This window comes from Blennius ocellaris (assembly GCF_963422515.1).
Source record: "Blennius ocellaris genome assembly, chromosome: 11".
Taxonomy (NCBI): Eukaryota; Metazoa; Chordata; class Actinopteri; order Blenniiformes; family Blenniidae; genus Blennius; species Blennius ocellaris.
In genome coordinates, this window is record NC_137660.1 from 6808577 (window position 1) to 6828381 (window position 19805).

The 19805-nt window shown below is 39.3% G+C and overlaps 1 protein-coding gene across 1 annotated transcript in view; it reads right to left on the minus strand.

Annotated features, from left to right (window-relative positions):
- Positions 1–1154: 1154 nt before the first annotated feature.
- Positions 1155–19805, minus strand: part of kitlga (kit ligand a) — a 34460-nt gene continuing 15809 nt past the window's right edge. The window contains exons 2-10 of the mRNA XM_080505464.1: positions 14010–14120; positions 13221–13277; positions 12779–12931; positions 12501–12687; positions 9951–10004; positions 8809–8906; positions 8484–8593; positions 7588–7652; positions 1155–6361 (exon numbers count right to left, since the gene is read on the minus strand). Of these exons, the coding sequence (XP_080361590.1) occupies positions 7622–7652; positions 8484–8593; positions 8809–8906; positions 9951–10004; positions 12501–12687; positions 12779–12931; positions 13221–13277; positions 14010–14120 (801 nt within the window). The 3' untranslated portion in view covers positions 1155–6361; positions 7588–7621. The remainder of the gene's footprint in view (positions 6362–7587; positions 7653–8483; positions 8594–8808; positions 8907–9950; positions 10005–12500; positions 12688–12778; positions 12932–13220; positions 13278–14009; positions 14121–19805) is intronic.

A 19805-nucleotide genomic window follows, 5' to 3' on the forward strand; every position in this document is an offset into this window, starting at 1 on the left:
TTCTCCAAATGCCTTCAGACTGTTCTTAAATGAAGAGTTAATAAAACACTGTGCTGAACATTCCAAACACTTGCTGGAATGTGTTGCTCGTTTTCTTCATAGCTATTAATTTTGACGTTTCTGATGTTTTGACATTCATCATCCTGGGTTTTTACAGTTATAGGTTCCACTATCATTTTCTAAAGCATCCCAGCTTCTTTGGAACTGGTGTTGTAATCACATCTGCTCTTGGAGACTTTTTGCCAAAGCTTCCAACACATCATCTACTGTTGTCTTTGTTTACTCCAGCACATTCCAGGAGTATCACTGTCTCTATCTCACCCATCAGTGATCGAAGAGTTTGATATCAGCTCGTGTCTCATGGTTCGGGTTTTCCAACATCTCAGTCATTCATCACCATCTACTCAGTGTCACTGTTATAGCCAACCCCTAAAGACTGTCAGACGGTCATTATTCAAAAGTGCGTCAATGGTCATAGGACTGCTCAGCGATGTTGTTTCAGTTGGCATGATGGATGCTGTGCCACATATTGCTCATGCTGTGCGTCAAAGGTCTGACTCTGCATGCCCATTAACAGCAAAACAGTTGCGCACTCACTGGGACGCATCAATGAATGATGATGCTTTCACAGCCTTCCTGTTGCTCTCTGATGGAAAAGCTAAAACATAGCTCAGAATGTTTTGTACGTTCTTGGTGACTAAATAAAATCTGATGCGATACCGAAGCCACTGTGACATTAAGTCTGAATGTTTATCTAATGGATAGTAAGCAGTCATCATACAATTTATAAAGTTAGTGGTAGGTTTTGAAACTGATGTTGAAATAGTTGGTTCCATTGAGGAGAAAAAAAGACTAGCCCTTGAAGGTTAAAATTATTCTTTTAAACCTGTGTTTTCAGAAGTAAACTACCACCTTGGATTCTTCTTCAGGCATTATTGGTCTACACAGACAGTAAGCAGACAAACAGTTTGAAACTTGCCAATGTTTCCCCCAGGAGGCTTAAAGGTAATCATGGTCTACCAACATGGCCAGAGCCAAGTTGCCAAGATATTTGACCTAAAGCAAACTAAACATATATCGTGTGAATCACAGGCTCCATTTGAGGGAAAAACCCCTCCAACAAAAATATCCCAATAATGCACAGAAGCAACCAGTAACAGTTGGATACATGTACTTTATTCATATTTTATATATGTATGTTTAAATTTATACAAAAATACAGAATACAGTAGAGTTTTCGCCCAGAATACCAACTGGGCAATAATTACATTTGTGTTTTTGGCACCCAAACGTATTTCCTGCCTAGAGCCATTCGATGCGGCCACTAAAGCGGGATGGATTAGACCACTCTTGCCCGAAAGCACTGTTCAGGACTGCTCGCGCACTCAGACTACACATAACAACCCACTCAGGAACAGTAATTAAGGGTAGTCATTCTTTTGACCAATGCATGAAACTGCTCACGATGTCTCCTGCGGCTATTTGAGGCTCTCACACGGACAGGAAAATGGGAAACCATGCAACCTATTCTTTTTTTTCTAGTTTTTGTTCACAGCTTAGACCTGTTGCAGCTCATTATATTCATAGACTATGTATAAAAAGCAAACTTTTGACATAGTTATACCTTGTTTGTTAGTCTGTGTGGCTACACTAGCCTTTTGCCTTTGTCGGAATACTGGGCACTGCATATAATAGTTGTCATGTAGAGAAGCACGATCTAGAAGAGAGAGAGTCTCAGGTCCAAACTGCTATTGATTGCGTACACGCCATTGTCGTTCAAAAATGCATCTTTGAATCATGGAAATTAACCAAAACCATAAAACTACTATTGGTACTTCATTACAACACAAGCTCTGGACTTCACTGTGGAGAAGTACAGTGCAGTGCAGTTGTCTACGGAGCACATAGACAACCAACGTGGCAGAGATTTTCTAACCGACTCAGTTGTAAACTGCCATGGCACAGATAACGTGTCGGCATTACCAATATTCTTTGAAAAATGCATTTTTGAATCCGAGAAATTATGACGCAGTTCAACACAACAAACAATACTTCACCTCACCGAGGACTCCCGACTATTGATGCTGAACGGTACTGTTGATCAGAGCTATATGAACACCAATGTGGTACACTTTTTTTTTTTTTTTTTTTTTTCTTTTTTTAAGTTTTTCATCAAACACAGTTTCAGTTTTGCACAATATACTCGTGTCTTCTGTGAGAAAACATCCCCACATAGAATCCCAAGTACACAGGAAACAAGCAGTTACCGGTTGGAAGTGTTTCCTAAAGCATAGAAATGTGAAATGTGGACAAAAATCGCACAACCACACCAGTTTGCCATTGTCATTTTGATATACCAACATGTACAACTTTACCAGAAAATTATATTGTGAGTCATAACTGGGCACAGGTCAAATCAACAGCCATAGTGTTTCTTTTTTGTGGGATTTATCTAAAAATTAAATTAACATAGTATTGTATATTTTGGATATACAAGAATATTATGATCTGTCTGTCAATCATCCCCTCGCTCTCTACCAGACAGAACACGGACAGGCTTTTGCCCTTTACACATGACTCAGTCACACCAATTAAACAAGGCACAATTAAAAAAAAAAAAATGCATGGGCAAAGTACAATGCAAGACCACGGATATGAAAGGAATACTTCAACAAGATAAACAGATGTTTGTGTCCTGCCAATTTCTGTTATTGTCAGCTGGTCGCTTGGTGGGCAGGGTCACAGCCAGCGTGCCCCATCGCTATTAACATTAGTAATCACGTTGATGCCTCAAATCCAAGAATTTGGGTAAAAAGAAAGAACGATAAGAGACAGACTGTAATGATGTGAAAGTCTATTATGATCTAGACTTGCCAAAAGGTGGTATCAAGACAGTATATCAAATGTAGACTAAGACAATTTGCTAATGCGATATTCTAAAAAAGTTGGGACAGGGGCAATGAAACATTGTAAAACCTGTACAATATTTTGCAAAAATGGTATATTTCATAGTGGTATAACTTTTTCATCATTGGTGAAAATGTGTTCGTCCCATTAGTGCAACAGCTTAAAACAAAGTAAAATAAAATGTCTTAAAAAACAACCACAAAAAAAAAAAAGAACCTGGGGATTGGGTGACATTTATGGAAAGTCAAAAACTTCCTTGGGCAGAATAAACTTTGTGTGTGGTAGAAATCAGTGCACGGGTGCATTAACACTTGAATAAACAATTGTTGAATGCAGTTCCAACACTGCTTCTACAAATGAAGCGAGTTTAACTCAGATATGCCAACAAAGACCCAGTTATAAAAATAATACGCAGACCTGCTTGGGTAACATCGGTTTGAAGTGCTATGTATAATGCCTTGCAAGCAAATTTACAAGATATTACTAAATTCATAAAACAAGTAAGGAATAGTCATCATTTTCAATAAATGACCTTATAAGATTGATATAAGTTCCTCATTCTCTTAAACCTCAATGGAAACTAATTTCTGAATGATTTATACCATATTACAATATCCAATAATCAGTAAGTGAACAGAGTGTACTGTGTACGTTAAAGTACGTCAATATAATTATAGGGGTATGAGCAATCTTTGCTTGACGCAAGTTAGATAAACTGATTAAATGTTTTTTTAGAATAATCATTAATAAGTAACAAGTAACAAGCCATAGGTGTGATTGGCAGCTTTTGCATCGTTAGCTGGGATTGGCCCCACCAAAAAAGGTCAATGAACAGATTTAATAATTAGAAGTAAGGGGTAGAAAACCTCTTACCTGTATTAAATGAATGAGATGACAATTTTATGTCACATTTTATCCACCACCAATTAACCTTGCTATAAGTTGTCTATTATATGGCTATGAACATGCTTTTTGAAGCATTAAGGTTGTGTGTGGCTTAAGAACGCAATCATAGAGCATCTAATCAACTCGCCTGCAAAGTTTCACCAATGCTGGAAATGGACAAACATCTGTTACAAATAATGGATGGAAAGCGAAAGAGGAGAGGGACCAGCCGGATTGTTGGTTTTTGGTGTGGAGGTGATTTCTTGTACCTGGTACATGTGATTAGTACATGTGTGCACATTCAAGCAGGGTGGAGAACACTGCATGTATCAACATATGCTACCTGTCTGCTTTACAACAGCATGTTTGCACAGTACAAATGTTTGGTAAAGAAGCCAGACAGTAAAAACCTGACAAAAACAAACCAGAAGCAAGAGGAAAAAAGCTACTCAACATCCAGGATGCTTCACTTTCAGCTTCTAAACACATTTGAAAGTATTATTACTGCAACACTATAATTACATGCCCCCGTCCAAACTTTGTTAAATTGGCTTGCAAACGTTTCTCACTTTCAACATTGGGTATGTTGTCCATACGCTTTTCAAATAAATTAAGATTTGGGGCAATTTGCACATCATTACAGCCAGTGTTTATTCCACAATTTGCAAAAACACAACTGAAAAAACTGGGGTTGTAATATTTGTATGATTCGAAGGGAGACATTGCCTCGTTAGACTTTTACATGATGCAATATACATTTCTAAACTATAACTGGCTTTCTCCATGTGCCTCCAATATGATTGGGTATTGCCGAGAGCTCCATACTCATCAGATCTGGGAGAGAATTATGCAAAGAGTGCAGGTTATGGACCAATAGAAATAAGAGGGCCTCAGGGCTCCAGCAATTGCTTTTAGCTTAACCACATGTAGAACCCCCAACCTCAAATCAATGGTTAATTCACAAGCTGTACCATTTTTTATGCAGCTTGGTAAAAAATGTTAGAGCATTTTAACTTTTTTTTCAAAGGCCATTATGGATTTCCTCTGAGTGTTATGGCCCAACTTTAAGGCAAAAAAAAAAAAAGGATCATATTTAACTTTTTGGGGGTGTGGAAATGATCAACATCTGTTGCCTGAGTACAAATGTCATCCTTCAGCATTTATAAATGACTAGCTCTAATTAGAGTGTCTACAATTGGACTTTATTATACCAGAAAACCATTAGTACTTGAAAAAAGGCAAAGTCAGTGAGAACAGATTAAAGATCAGGAGTGAACATAGCCAAAGCTGCGTGGCTTCGATTGAATCAATGGAAGAACAGTCTGAAACAAACAAGCAAAAGTGAGAGGATGGCATATATTTGAAAAATAGATACAATTTTGTTACCTCTTTAACAGCTTCAGATTTTGCAATTATTTTTAATTCTTGGCCAACAAAAATCTCCAATGTAACAGTTTGGGCCTCGTGAGCATAAAGCTGAGACGAATAAAAAAAAGGAAGGCATTGTCCGACTAACATTTTCTCAAGCAGGCCCATTTTTTTTTCTTTATGTACCTGACACCTAAATTCACCTAATAAAATAAAAAGAATAAAATAAACAAAGTCATTCTGGACCCACAGTAGTCATCCCTGATGCTTGTTGGGAGAATGTCATCACGGATTTCAATATTCTACAGGAAAGTTAGTCAAAGCAGCATATTTTTGTCTCCATGTGAGCAGTTCACCCATCTACATCACCCACCTCGTATTGTAAATATCAACAATAATAACAACCTACAAGGAAGTTTTCACTTGTTCGGGAATATATGTTTTGGAGAGTTTATGCATTAGTATATAGATCGTTCTTTAAATGTGACCCATTCGTAAAAGGTGCTCGTAATTGACTGCTTGAAACATCTCAGTTGTGTGACCAACTGGCAACTGGGAGCCGCTGCCAAATAAATAAACACATCATACCCTCCTGTGGGTATGCGAACAAACAAGACGACGCGACTACACCTTGGAAGTTCAACGTTTGTTATTCTTTTGGGAATCCTGCACTGGAGGGAGGCTGTGGGGCTCGTTGAGGATGTGGTAAGCATGAGGGTCACCGGAGGTAGAAAGTCGCGCCTCAGTTCATAACAAGGAAGATAACCAGCATCAGTCATTCTCTGTTCTTGAAAGAAATGGGAAACCCCGAAATGAATGCAGGCAGACTCGAGAGAGGCAAAGTTTTCCGCAGAACGTTGACAACGCAGCAGGCTTCGATTGACGATTATTGTTGGGGTGCAGAAAATCCGAAGGAGGACAGTTAAAGTGGGAACAGAGGGTGGCTTCTATCAACTAAATTCTCTAAATCTTTTTTCCTTTCTTCCAAAATCATGGGGTTAATACAGCTTATAAGAAAGGCAAGCTTGTCCACACGTTATCTGGCACGATTCAGCCAGAAGAATCATGATCTTGGCAATTTGTCACCATGCCATCATGAATCTGGAGAGCTGTCGAAAGCAGGCCATTGACCTCATGTCAGGAATTCAGCTTTGTGTTTGTTTTCCACCTTTGGACACCAGCAGAAGAGAGGGGTAGAGTCCTGGGAGAGAGAGAGAGAGAGAGAGAGAGAGAAAATCAAAAAGAGAGTTTAGATCAGGATGTCAAACAAAAGGCCCGTTGGTCAAAACCAGCTCCAATCCTGTCCAGCAAACCACCAAGAAAATTTAAGAAATGTATTGAAGAAAAAAATCTATGTTTTCTTTGACATTTTTTAGAGTAGTGGACACAACACTGAGAACAGCGACGCTGCCACGAAAGTTAGCTAATGAGCATTAACCTAAAAGCCATCTTGTCAGCGTGAGTTTCTAAAAATGCAAGTGACTGCAGAAGGTTTGGAGACATTTCACTGTATTTTATACCAGAAGGTTTCATTAAAACTAGCTTTATATTGAGATTGGAGTCATTTTCTGTGGAAACATTTTTGGTTTTGTGAATTTGTTAACATTTTTATCATATATACTCCAGACAAAATGAAGAAAAACTTGACATTTTAAATCTAAAGGTTATTATGCACTTCCAGCTGAATTACAAATAAGACGCGACATAAAATTGTGCATCAAAGAGATGGAAGAACAGACCGAATAACAGAATTCAACTGATGAGTCACACACAAGCAGACCTTGTTTTTTTTCTGCTATGGTGTATACATTTTAAATGATTACTAATTCACCAGATTTGTTTATTCCCACAGAGCCAGCTTCACGTGAATCAGTGCTATGGTCTTATCGATAGCTAGCAGCACAGAAGTTTCAAGGCATTTTTCTCAGAATGAAACTTTTTTTTTTTCAATTGCTGTAATATTTGCCTATAGTGTTTCATTAACTTTATTCCAAACCGGCTGTCTTGACCTCCGTTCTGATCTCAAGCGGTCACTTTAATTACTGCTCGACAAACCTGCCCTGATTATTCGCAATGTGATGTAAGTTCATCAAAGTCCTTACAGGGACTCAGAATACGGTATTCGGACTGTTTGATCACTAAATATCTCCACCAACAGTGGAGTGAATGAGTTCGAGGCTGTTTTTGAGGTTACGGTTTGCAGCGCTGTTCAGCTGGATTGTATCATATGTAAAGGTGTTTCTAATGTTCTCTCCTTAGTGTATGCAGATGTGGTGACCCGAGCCACCTGTAAAGGTAGAGCTATTGGATGGGATAACTAGCCTTTACATGATTTGCAGATTATTGCAGCCCTTCAGGTAGTATATCTACTGTTGTATACCCAACATCTCCAGCAATGGTGTTGCATTTAACAACTACACATCTTACCAAATGCACTGAAGAACATCGACAGGTTGAAGCATTACACCGTTTCAATGACGTTCAGCATGTTTCTGTAGTGGGACACACACAAAAAAACACATTAGGCCTCTTTATTGTATGAAATACCAATCACACCTGAAGAAACAACCTTCAAGAGCCCCACCACACATTCCACAACCAGTCTGATAAGTTTCAGTGTCAAAGTCAAATTCAAACTATTTGAAAAATCCGACCATGTAGATAATTGTTTGTATTTTTGCTTGCCACCACTACGGATGATGGATCACTTTTTCCATTGAAATGAATATCTTGCAAAAGAGTTCAGGTTGATCTGTAAAGAATGCTTGCCTTTGCAGCTTAACTCTTCTTTGTCAGTCAGGACTAATCACATTTCTATGCCCGATATTTTGCTAGCTACACATGGGGTATAAGCAACACTAAGTTTTGGATGAGTCAGAAGTTTCTATTCTGGCGGAGATTGAAACCTTTCCAGAAACACTGGTTTTAATACCAAGTCAGCATGAACTTCTGGCTGCCCAGGTCACATTTGTATGAAAACATTCATTTAGTAGCACAAGGTTGAGGTAAAGTGAGGAGAAAATGAATGTGAAGTAGCTGTACAGTCAGCTGATGATGATAAGTTGCCAGGTTCAAAAACAGATCTTGCAATTCCCAAAACGCCACTGTGTGATCGCTGCTCCTAATAAAATTTTAAGCACCATATTCATCATTTGAAAGTGTTTCCCCATGTTTAGCAGACTGGAGTACTTGTGATTTTGGTTTCTTCTGTGTCCCTTCTCAGATGCAATGTTGCAATGTCTTCTGAGAAGGCATTGCAACATGTACAAATGTACGAACAACAAATCATTTTTTTTCTGTAGAATCAGAGAAAAGCAGCTTACTTTTCTGATATCTCAGCATCTAGTGGAGGGGCAGTCCCTTCTGTTCCTGTGAAGACTCCACTTTCTCCGGCATTCTCTTCAAGGTCCTCCCCGTTCCTCCGTGATCTGACCTGTGTTGGACAAACGGCACACAGGATCATATCTGGAGGTCAGCGCAGGCCGACAAAACAACCCCAGCGCATTTATAAAGCTGCTGCCGGCAGTTGTAAATTCAAAGGGAAGGAAGCACTCCCAGCCAATAAAAAGAGCCCTGCCAGAGAGAGTCGTATCAGTGGGGCATCTGGGCGAGTTATGCATCCATCAAAAGGGTTGGAGGTCAGCTCACCTTCCACACGAGCAGGAATGCCAGGGCTAGCAGTGGAATGAAGAGTAGTGAGATTAGGCTTCGCTCCACCACCTCAGGCAGGAGTCTCGGTTCTTTACCTGGAACAGTTTATAGACACGTTAATGCCACAAATCAACACATTAAGCAAACTTCCCTTACAGTCATACATTTTTTTTAACGAGTTTTCCATTTATTGGATATGATTCATACTTCAAACACAGCAATGAAATCATAATCTAAGCAGTTTCTAATCTCCATCTCTCAAAGGTGCTACATAAACTAACTTCATTGCTCATTCATTTGTTAAATAACTCTAAAGGAAATATATTTTTCTGATAGACATCTGCTTCTGTATCATTTCTTATGACAGCAATACAAAATGTTATATTAACATGTGCACGATTATTCCATTTAGTGACGGTCCATCATTAGATCAATGAAATAATCATTTATTATAGCCATCATCAAGAGAAATACACAACTAAATGGAAATTAGATAGATAGATACGGGTGGAAACAAACTAAAATAATCCAATTTGCAATGATAACCCCCCAAAAAACTGACAGCAATAATAGATAATCCACTGAATACAATTAAAAACAAAAATGGCCATTTTTTTGTGTTGGTTATTCTTTCATTCCTGCTTGATAATGGGAATAAATGAAAGTCAAACCATCCAAAAAACCAGTTAAGAGAAAAATGTTTGAGCCAGAGGGCATCTCAGCTATTCGGTTACTTACAACCTGTACATGCAGAAACATACAGAACTATAAAAGGCAAGTTGTTTCCTGTTCCAGCTGCGTTATGACTGATTTGCAAATATTTGCCTTGCGTAATTACATTTCAAGAGCTAACGGTATTTTTTCTTCTCTGATCGGAGAAAAGTCGAGAGAGGCGGAAACAAGCTTTTACGTTTACAATATTCAAATCTCTGTTTAAAGAAGCACATAAATGTCCAAACTACATTGAGCAGCCTCCTGTGATAAAGATGTGTGGTGGAATTTGCCCTGGAGGTCATCATTAATCAACGGACAACAGAAAGTTGCCCGTTTGACATTGCAGCTGGGCTGGTTCGGTAGGCAACACCTTTTTTTTTTTTTTTTTTCCCTTCCCGAAAAGGCTTCAAAACATGCAAACTTACGTGCTGTGCAGCCAGTTGGACACTCTCGGTCTTCACTACTGGGAGTGGGTGGCGCTGAAGGTGATGGAGGAAAAACAAAGGTTGTAGAGTTAAACAGTGCTGAAAAGGGAAAGACAGTCATGATCTGATGATGAGATCATGTCATTGTTGCGTGCTAAAAAGACACCTATGCTAAAATCCCCTCAAACAACATACATAAAAAAACAACACAAAAAGAAAAAAGAAAAAAAAAAGACCTGATCCCACCACTCTGGCAAAGAAAAGCCGAGTGCTTGGGAAGATTGGAAGATTGCTCTGTAATCAACACGTACACAATCAGGTTTCGGCCCTTTCCCCCCCCCTCCAACCCTTTCACACGCGCTACCTTGGGACATCTCTTCTCCCGGGTTGCTGTGACTCAGCTGCCTCTCAATGGGCCGCCGAAGCACTGAGAGCGTTTTGAGTTTTTATCTCGCATAGTTCTTGTGAAGACATAATGGTCATCAGATTAAAAGCTTCTCCAAGCGGCCACAGGAGATCTGCCCCGAATAGAGCCCATTCACAACGGCTACCAGAAAGGGTGGCGGCTGCTGTACTACCAGAGGCCTGCTTGTCACCGGAATGCTTCTGGTTTTAGCTTCAGAAAATATGCAAACAACATCAGCTGCTGCCAACGTGCCCTCTAATAAAACGCTTAAAGAGCTGCTTTTAAAACCAAAACCATAAAAGCCCATCATCTTTTGTGGTATCCTGCAAGTGGCAAGTTTGTTGAGGATTTCAAACTTTCCACATCTGCCACTCTAGCACAGAAACAGTGTGAAGAATGTTATTGTGACTCTGAATACTCCATGGACACATGTGTTTAGCAGTTGTATGGTATTGTGTGAAAAATACAGAACAAAACCTCACAAAATATATAGAAAACATGTGGTCCAGTGATATTCGCGTCTACTGACAGAACCATGGGCGATCCTTCATTTTGATCTGACCTTGGAGAACCTGAAGTCAGTGAAGCGAGTTACAAGACTTTCTGATGTGAAACACGACAATGATGGCCGCGTAAACATTGGGCATGTTCATAATTTTACATCAAGTTACATTTATTTTTCATCCTCAAGAATCCATGAAAGCCTCAAAAACATCGACATGGACTTGGAGAAAGCCAAAGACCTAACACCAAACACCTTTTTTTTGCCTTTTTGAGCAAAAAAGAGCACCATGAACATATTCATATGAAGTTAATAATAAATCTTGAAATAATTTAAGCCAACAATAAGGGTGGATGTTTAAATTAATTTACTTTTTTTTTGTTGGCAGCAGAAATAATCTCAGGCACCCACTTTGGCAGCCGCTGCAATAATCCACAGCTTCACACCGTAACATTTTCCTCAAGCATTAGATGCAGTTGTTGGCAAATGAAAGAAAAATTTACTCTTGAAAGGAGAAAAAAAAAGTTCCCCAAAAGCACATGGTGGTGAAACAACTCAGATCCGTTTGATTATGATTTTGAAATCGGTGTGTTTGGGTTTTGGGTTGATAGAGTATCATTTGAAACAAAAATGGCTACCCAGCAGCAGCATGCTTACGTTAGTCCAGACATACTCTCCCTGAGGTTATTTAATGCAGAAATTCACAAGATACAGCCTGCAAACAAATAAGAACTGTGAAACCTAAACATATTTTGACCTTAGACCAGCGTTTCCCAAAGTGTGGGGTGGTCCTCATGCTGAGGGGGAATTAATCACACGGTTTGTAAATGTGTAACTAACCTAGAAAACTAGTTCAATGCACAGAAATTGAGTTAATTCTAAATCTGCTACGGACAGAGACCCTCCTCTCCTAAACTGCTGCGATTTTTCTCTCAGGTGACACATTACTGATGAATTACATCAGCAGTAGTAGGATTCAGCTTTGCAAGGGATGCATACAATTTTGTTTTCCAAGGAACTGTCCTGTAACTTGTCAAGGAATGCGTTTATCATTTTTTTTTCCGTTCATCACTAATTCAAAAGCGCACAGCAACGGTAGCATTCACCACAGGAAGTGGGAATGCAAGAGGATACATGGAAATAAAGCGTTACTTAAAAAAAGATGTTAACTTGAGACACATTTTATTGCAGTAGTTTTGCATGCCATAATTATCTTCACCAATGAAACCTGGGAGGTAGGTTATGATTTTGTCCACATGTTTATTTATTTATTGGTTTGTATGTACGTAACCAACCTTTCGCAATAACTATTGATCAAAATCGTAGTTTCAAAACGGAATCTACTTATCTTGCAAAAATTGGACAAAATAAATAAGGACTCAGACTTGTCTTGGAACGCGCGAGTATTGGTCTTGACTGAGTCTTAACCCCTTAAACTCTTGGTCTGGCAAACCAATGGGGACGGCCAACGAGCAAGGTGCTCAACATTCTCTTGGGATGGATTTGGGGTTCAGTGTCTTGTTCAAGGACTCTTTGAGACAGGGTGAAATGGGGGGGGGGGGGGGGTTGAACCTGTAAGCAGCCCGCTTTAACAACTAAGCCTCAGCCGCCACATTAATGCCTACAGAGAACAAATATTCACCTTCTGTATACGTGTCTGATGCATCCAATACATCATGCAGTGTGACGGGACAGGGAGGAGGATGACAGTCGTATGAATCTCCTTCATTCTTTGCAGCTATAAGGTATTCTTCGAGAAAGTCAAAATATTTCTCAGTCTGCCACCGCTCTTCCCTGTAGTGGCAATCGAATTCGTACATGACCAGATCCTGCAGAAAAAAACCAAAACAAAAACTGTGAAACCAAAATTCACATTCACATCAAAATGGAAGTCTCTTTTCAGTAACAGCGTGAGCTTACCACAAGACTAAATTTGAACCGCAGGTCTTGGAGTATTATGATGATTACACTAATGTCATTTCTGTTGGACGATATGTTTCCAAACTTATGCGCTAAATCATGTAAACTCGACTCCAAGGAGAAGACATTTAATTTCACCCAACACATCCCGCCCTAAGGAACAGAGAGAGAAAAAATTGTAATAATCATCACATACTTTTATGTATTCTCAGTTCTAATCCTTTTATTAACGGTGTCAGCAAGATGGACACCCTATCCTCTGGGAGCTATCAAAGTTGAATAGATGCCGTCACAGTTAACTGAACTAAACACATGACACAGCAGCAAAAATCTAAAATGTTTCTCTGTAAAGATGCAACTGATAAAAAGGTCAGCCTTTAGAGTTTCAATTCCACATGGATTTGGCCATTTGTATTCATTAGCTCACACAAATCACCCTTACCTCTTCTTTTGGAACGTAGCGCACAGGAATTCTGTAATCTTTCGGAATATTATGTTTCTGTAACGAGACACAAATATAGCATCATTGTTCTGAGCATGATTCACTGAATGAGTACCAATATGAAATACGTTTAATAAGTATTTGACATTATGCGATGCCAGTAAATCATCCAACAAGCCTCAATGGGATTAATGTTTTTAAGGTGTGCTTTGAACATGAAATATACGGATCTTCACATTATATATTCAAAACACATTACAAGCTTGGAGTCCAGTTTTTAGTCTACAGTTTATTGGTACCACACAATGCATCAAGGATGTCAAATTTCAAATTAGTTTCTAGGTTTAAATATTTAAAATGTCTCATTCTATGTCATTATGTAAATATGGAGTTTGGATAACGCTCAGACGCAGCTATTCGTAGGTATGGAGTTATATCTCCTTTCCTTCTCCACCTTGTCCAAACCAGGGTTTGAATCCCTGGTTACAATCCATCTTTTCTCTCATATCCAACACAAACAGTTGGATAAAAGCACAAAAGTCCTTCCTGGGAGTCTAGTTCTGCAGGGTTTTTTTTTTATTTTTTTTATAGTAATAGGGAGTTGTTTTCTTTCCACCATTTCCTCATGTGGACTTGTTGGGTTTTCTCTGTTCAGGTGTCTTGAAAAAGCATTGTATTTAGTGCAATTAAAATAAACTGAATGTCATGGTTTAACTGTAGTCTAGTTCACATAGAATACCCTCTAAGTGAATACCTTCAACTGAAATGACATTGCAGTGTTGTACTTACCAAAGTAAATAGTTTTGAGATGTCATCCGTCACAGGGCTGACTTTTGCTGAATATGAACTTATCGTAAGTATGATCCACAGCAGGAAATGGACACAGACGTGTAACCAACTCTGTGAAAGAGAAAAGCGACAATTTCAGTTAGTCCTGGAAAAAACATTTTTTCACGTTATCGCTACACCAGTTAAATTGACAGCATTTAGAACACCTTTATAGCAACAGAGTGGCTCCTGTCTGGTGATGAGGCACTCACGCTGACTGGAAAAATTATGAAACTCTTATGCCAACCAGTACGTCAACAGCGCGAAAGGCTACTTCAAGATTGGGATTCTGTTTCCACAGAAAGTATTGTCAAAGCCAAAACCAAAAATTACTGCCTATGAAATGGTCTTGGATGTCAGAGCAGACTCAAGAAAACAACAACAACAACAGCATTGAAGAGATCTGGCAGGAGATCCGCCTCAAGAACATTCTGAAGATTATTTACAAGACTGTAACTTAGAAAAGTTGGAATCGGATTGATTGAGTTTGCAAGTTCCTTCCCCATGAGCGCCAATAAAAAAATTTATTAAAACAAAGTGAAATGGATTGATGCCATCTTTGTGTGCATCTGCCTGTGTTAACCGCCTCAGTATCCATTGATAAAACATCAACAATCGCTGGCTTGTCGTGAAAGTTGTTGTTCAGTTGCCGTGATGTAACAATGAGTCGTCGTTTTAAGCCTCCTCTTAACTGCCCCTTCTGAATCTGAAACCAGCGCGCTGCTTTGTGGCAAGTGCATGTCCAAACAGTAATCGGTGTTGGAAAAACTCCCCTACCCAGGGAACATATTTAGAGTCCGCAAGTTGCTCGGTTTACAACTATAGACGGCGGCAAACAACAAAAAAGGCGCAGTAATTTTAGAGCTGCTTTAACACCATGGTGGCAATAAAACCTGCTGTGCCGAGTGCAGCGTGGACACAGTCACCGTTTCTGCTGAAGACACATCAAAGCGTGTTTACAAGGACGCGCGGTGTCATACCAGAGGCGTGAAGAGCCTCATTGAATTTTCAGCTCTGGACACAAGAATCCAGCTCAGGCTGGTCTGGAATTTTGGCAGGGTACATGAACGGTGTGACAGAAGGTTTTGCAGCACCTCTCTTTGCATCTGTGATCTCTTGCTGTGGCAGAGAGTGAACCATCAAACTCTTCCAGTGTTGATCCATACAATGCATGAATGCCATTCGAAAGGGCTGTATGACTTTTTTTTCAAGGCAGATAATTGACAAACGAAGTGCAACCAATATGTGGTGCATGGTTGCAGGCATCACACATGTTCAAAGCAGGAAAACCAAAGTTCCCATCATGTTGTTGACAGTTTTTCATCTGAAAGTGATTTCAGAAACTTGTTCAAGTCACTGGGTTAACAAAAAAAGGAAAAAAATGGGAAAGGGACAGAATAAATGGGACACTTCAAAAGAAACGAAGGGACTTGTTAAACTAGCTTGTTGTACACGCGTGTTGTAATCCCTCTAGTCTCTGACTGAACAGTGTCGTACTGAACATTAGCTCCTTTCATTCAATGGCAAAAGTTGCTCCAAACTCACACAAAAGCAACTTTTGGTAGGATTTTTGTATTTAGCCAAGTGCAAGAAGACTTTGGAAGTGATATTTTTATGTTGAAGGCTGATGTTGCAACATACACTGTCATTAAAATGTCAAATATTGGAACTCATACTGAATTTAACACGTAATTTAATTAAACAGGAGATTCACAATAATAAATATGTCATAACTGCACCATAAATATGTCAAAATGCGCAGTGTTTGGTATTCTGATGATGTTTGAGCCCATAGGGCTCTTTGTTGAAAACATTTTGTGACAATTCTTAGAATTAAGCTTAAAAACACCCAAATACAGAATTGTACAAAACCAGTTGTTTCCATCAACATTATTCTGAAAATCAGAATTGAATCCCGGTTCAAATGTATTAATACCAGCTCAGTCCTCTAATGATGGATCCATTCAACAATGGTGCTCCTCCTCAATGAAAATGGAAGAGGAGAGTTACAGTGATTCTACAAGGGGGCGAAGGAGGAAGGAAACCAAGTCTGCCTTGGTATCAGAGCCAAAGCTCCATTAAGACAAGGTTTTCTTGACTACACAGAATCCAGTACTTCTTGCAGCTCTGAACATCTGCAAGGATGACTGTGCAACTGCTCACAAACCTGCCGAGCTTAACGCCACTTCTGAGCGGGCCAAACACTCACCTGCCATGACAATGGATAAAAAACATGCCGACCACCAATTAATGAAGTCCAACATGGTGACTGGGTACCAGGGCTGCACAATGTATCGCAACATCAACATGCACGATAATACATATTGCAAAAGGCTGAATCTACGTTTGTGCGCACTGTGCACTCATGCTCTTAAAATTCAAAATTCTAGAAATTTAAATGACGAAAAAGTTGGAAGAGCTGTGATTATTTTGCATAAATACGTGAGAAAAGAAAAGTGTAAAAACATTTTCAAGATTGACAAAACAACAATCACATCATCACCATCCTCAGCTAAAGAGTTTGTATTTATTACAAATACTACTGTTATCACATATTTACCTGATATTTATTGAAAGCATTGAACTTTAGCTGAACAGAGCTACGAGTGCATTTTATTTGTAACCACAAATTAAGTTTTAAAAGCACCTCTTTGGGCCACTAATGGCACTGTGAAGACGATCTCGGAAATATTTTCTTGGTATCCATATTGATAACACATGTTAGTTGTAAGAGCATAGCAGGAAAAGAGGGCTAGAGAACATACATGCAGTACAATGGAAAGAAATAGGAGATATTATCAAAATATAAGTGTCACGAAAAGATAAATACTCAACATGTTTTGAAGCAGTCACGCTTCACGTAAACATTATCCATCAGTATTACTTTTCTTATGAGCCGCCAGCTGTTTTTCTTTTAGTTTAAGACTCTTCTCTGCCCCGGACCGACTATTTTTTTTGTTAAATAAGTCAATACTTTTTCTCATTGTAGATTAGCAGCAACCAGAGCCAAGCCCAAACGATCACTTCACTAACCTTGAAGGTGAAAGCAAAGCAGCTTCTTGTTAAATCAAGTGTTTGACAGCGATGAGTGATAAAGAAATCACAGTGAGATGAGCCATGCCTAATCTTTGGGTACTTCAACCACTAAAACACGATTGTGAATAATAAGTTTGCTTAAGTAAAGGACTTAAAGAGCATGTGTTCACTTTTTAAACAAGCCACTGTTCTCAGTCACAGTTGCATGCACTCGTGTTGATATTCAAGTTTCCTCCGGCCAGAACGGCAGTGATTCAGATCCACAAACTCAAGGCAGAGTCACAGAGAAGGCAGACTCCACCGCCCACGTTCCTCCTGTCTGAAAAGGTTTGTCAAACTGAGCCACAACAGGAAGCAAGCAGAACAATGATCCATGGACAGCAGGAAAACCCCGACGGGAAAAGCACCATGTGAAGGGCAGATGAATGTAATTCAATTTGGGCATGAGTGATGAATACCAAACCTCAGAACGGGGGAAATGTCACAAACCTGTGAAATCTGTAAATCACCATTTTTTTTCTTATCCTGGTTGTTTGCCATTTTTAGGCATAAAGGACAATGAATGAAACAAACTCCGAAAAAAAAATTCTACATCTTAAAAAAAAGTAATGAGGCAAAACCCGAAAATATGGTAAACAACCTAGAAAGTGAGATTCTTCCTTTTAAATGAACATAAAATCAACAAGTCTGTGAAGGTGTTTGGCACCAACAAAAGATGATCTCAAAAGCTGGAAGTGACATTAATTTGGTGCACTTTTTCAGAGTTTTGTTGACGAATTGATGATTTGGTTTGTTCGCTTATTTTGTGAAAGATTGAGATTTAACATTCCCGTGAAAAAAAAAAATGAGACTAATGAGTGTTTCTACTTCAAGCCATAGTCTTGCAATCTCCTCCAACTTTGCGATTTTTCTGTGTTTATCTTGCATGAGTCAATATAATACAGTAAAAATATACAATTTAGAATTTGGTAAATTATTGTTGATTGCAAGAAATATGGGACTTATTACTGGCTAGAAATGTTGATCACAAACCTCATGTTTATTTCTCCATTTTGTGATTTTGTTTAATCCAGTAGTTAAACATCCTAACTGCAGTTAAAAGATGCAGATTTTTCAATTTACAGTTTGAGATTCCTCTTTGAGTTGCAGCAAAACACCAGAAAGGGAACTGAACTCGAACCAGCCGGTTTTATTTTTGTGTGCAGTCTGTTTAAAAGGATCATGTCAAACAAATCTCAGACAGCAAATCAACCGGTGCCCCCCCAGGCCAGCTGTTGAGAAACAAGACAGAACTATATCAGTGATGAAAATCAGTTTGATAAATTAATGTCAAATTTGTTTGGACGGAGTCCCACACGGTCACCTGTCGCCTTCAAACGCCGCCGCATCGAGAAAACCTGCGGCTTGTTTCTGAAGGTTCAACACTGACACTTCTAAAGTAGAGCCGCCGCGTAGCGTCAGGCGTTTATCTGCTCATCTGTTGTTGCAAATGTGAAGAAATGTGACAAAGCTGCATGCAACTTGTGTCCGCTAACCGGGGTGCTTCAAGTGCTGGAGGCAAAGCTGTTAAACAAAGACGATCGTTACGTTCTCATTTTAAATCCAAGCTATATCCTTGCAGCATTGGCATATGCCAATGCCCCAGCAGGGTAAACGCAGCAGTGCACGGAGCAAGATTTGACGTACAAATGACAGTGATTCCCTCAGTCTTTAAGAGACAGCTTTATGACCCATGAAACCAGATCTGTGAGATCTAAAACTTTGCAGCTCCTTCAGCATTATTAGTTTTCAGCGCTGACAAGTTATGAAGCGGCTTTTCTGGAGCAGATTTTTATTAAAAAAAAAAAAAAAAAGAAAAGAAAAGAAAACTACTTTCAGTGGGGCCGGTTTGGATTTTGGAAGCACAAAATCACTTGTTCAATTACGATGGCGAGTCAGATCGCACCGCTCGGCAGCTCCTACTGAGCCGCGCTCAAAGAGAACAACGGAAATATTTTCCGGCGAGGGCATCCAAAAAACACACCTCATACCTTCTGGAAGTGTTTAGAATGAGAAACAATTGACTAAGACTAAGCCATAATGTGATAATGGCTACTGCAAACAAGAAGAAAATAAAGAAGCAAACTGTTTAATGGCTGGATTGCCACACCTGGACTGCCACCAAATGTATAATTAATCGTTCCTTTGCCCCGAGGAGAAAACTGTTCTGAGAATTTATGACATTTTTATGTCTCTCACACTGACAGATGAAAGACAAACCCAATCCATAAAGTACACTTGCATATCTATTCTTCCAGAAATGTCCATCTACTCAAAACAGATGTTTAATGGCAGAAAAGCGCGCTTTTTCAACTCGTCTCTCTAAAACTGGCGAGTCAGTGATCCTTCTATTCTGCTGCTGTTGGACAGTAAAATCTCTGACGCCATATTCCCATGCCGTGATACAACTCAATTGATCAAACACTTCATCAGCTAATCACAAGTTATCTGTTGATCGTAACATAGAAAAGCCTTTTATGTCGACGTCAGATGAAAACATTTCACCATTTTAAAGACCCAACAACACAAAACTCGTTCGGATTCACATTTAAAGACAAAAATATAATTCTACAAGCAATGTGGAGGTCGTGTGCAAGCAGAGCAGCAACAAGTAGAACCATACTACTGCTGTGTTTCACCGATCAACCACAACATTATGATCAAGTAAAAGAAGTCCATGTT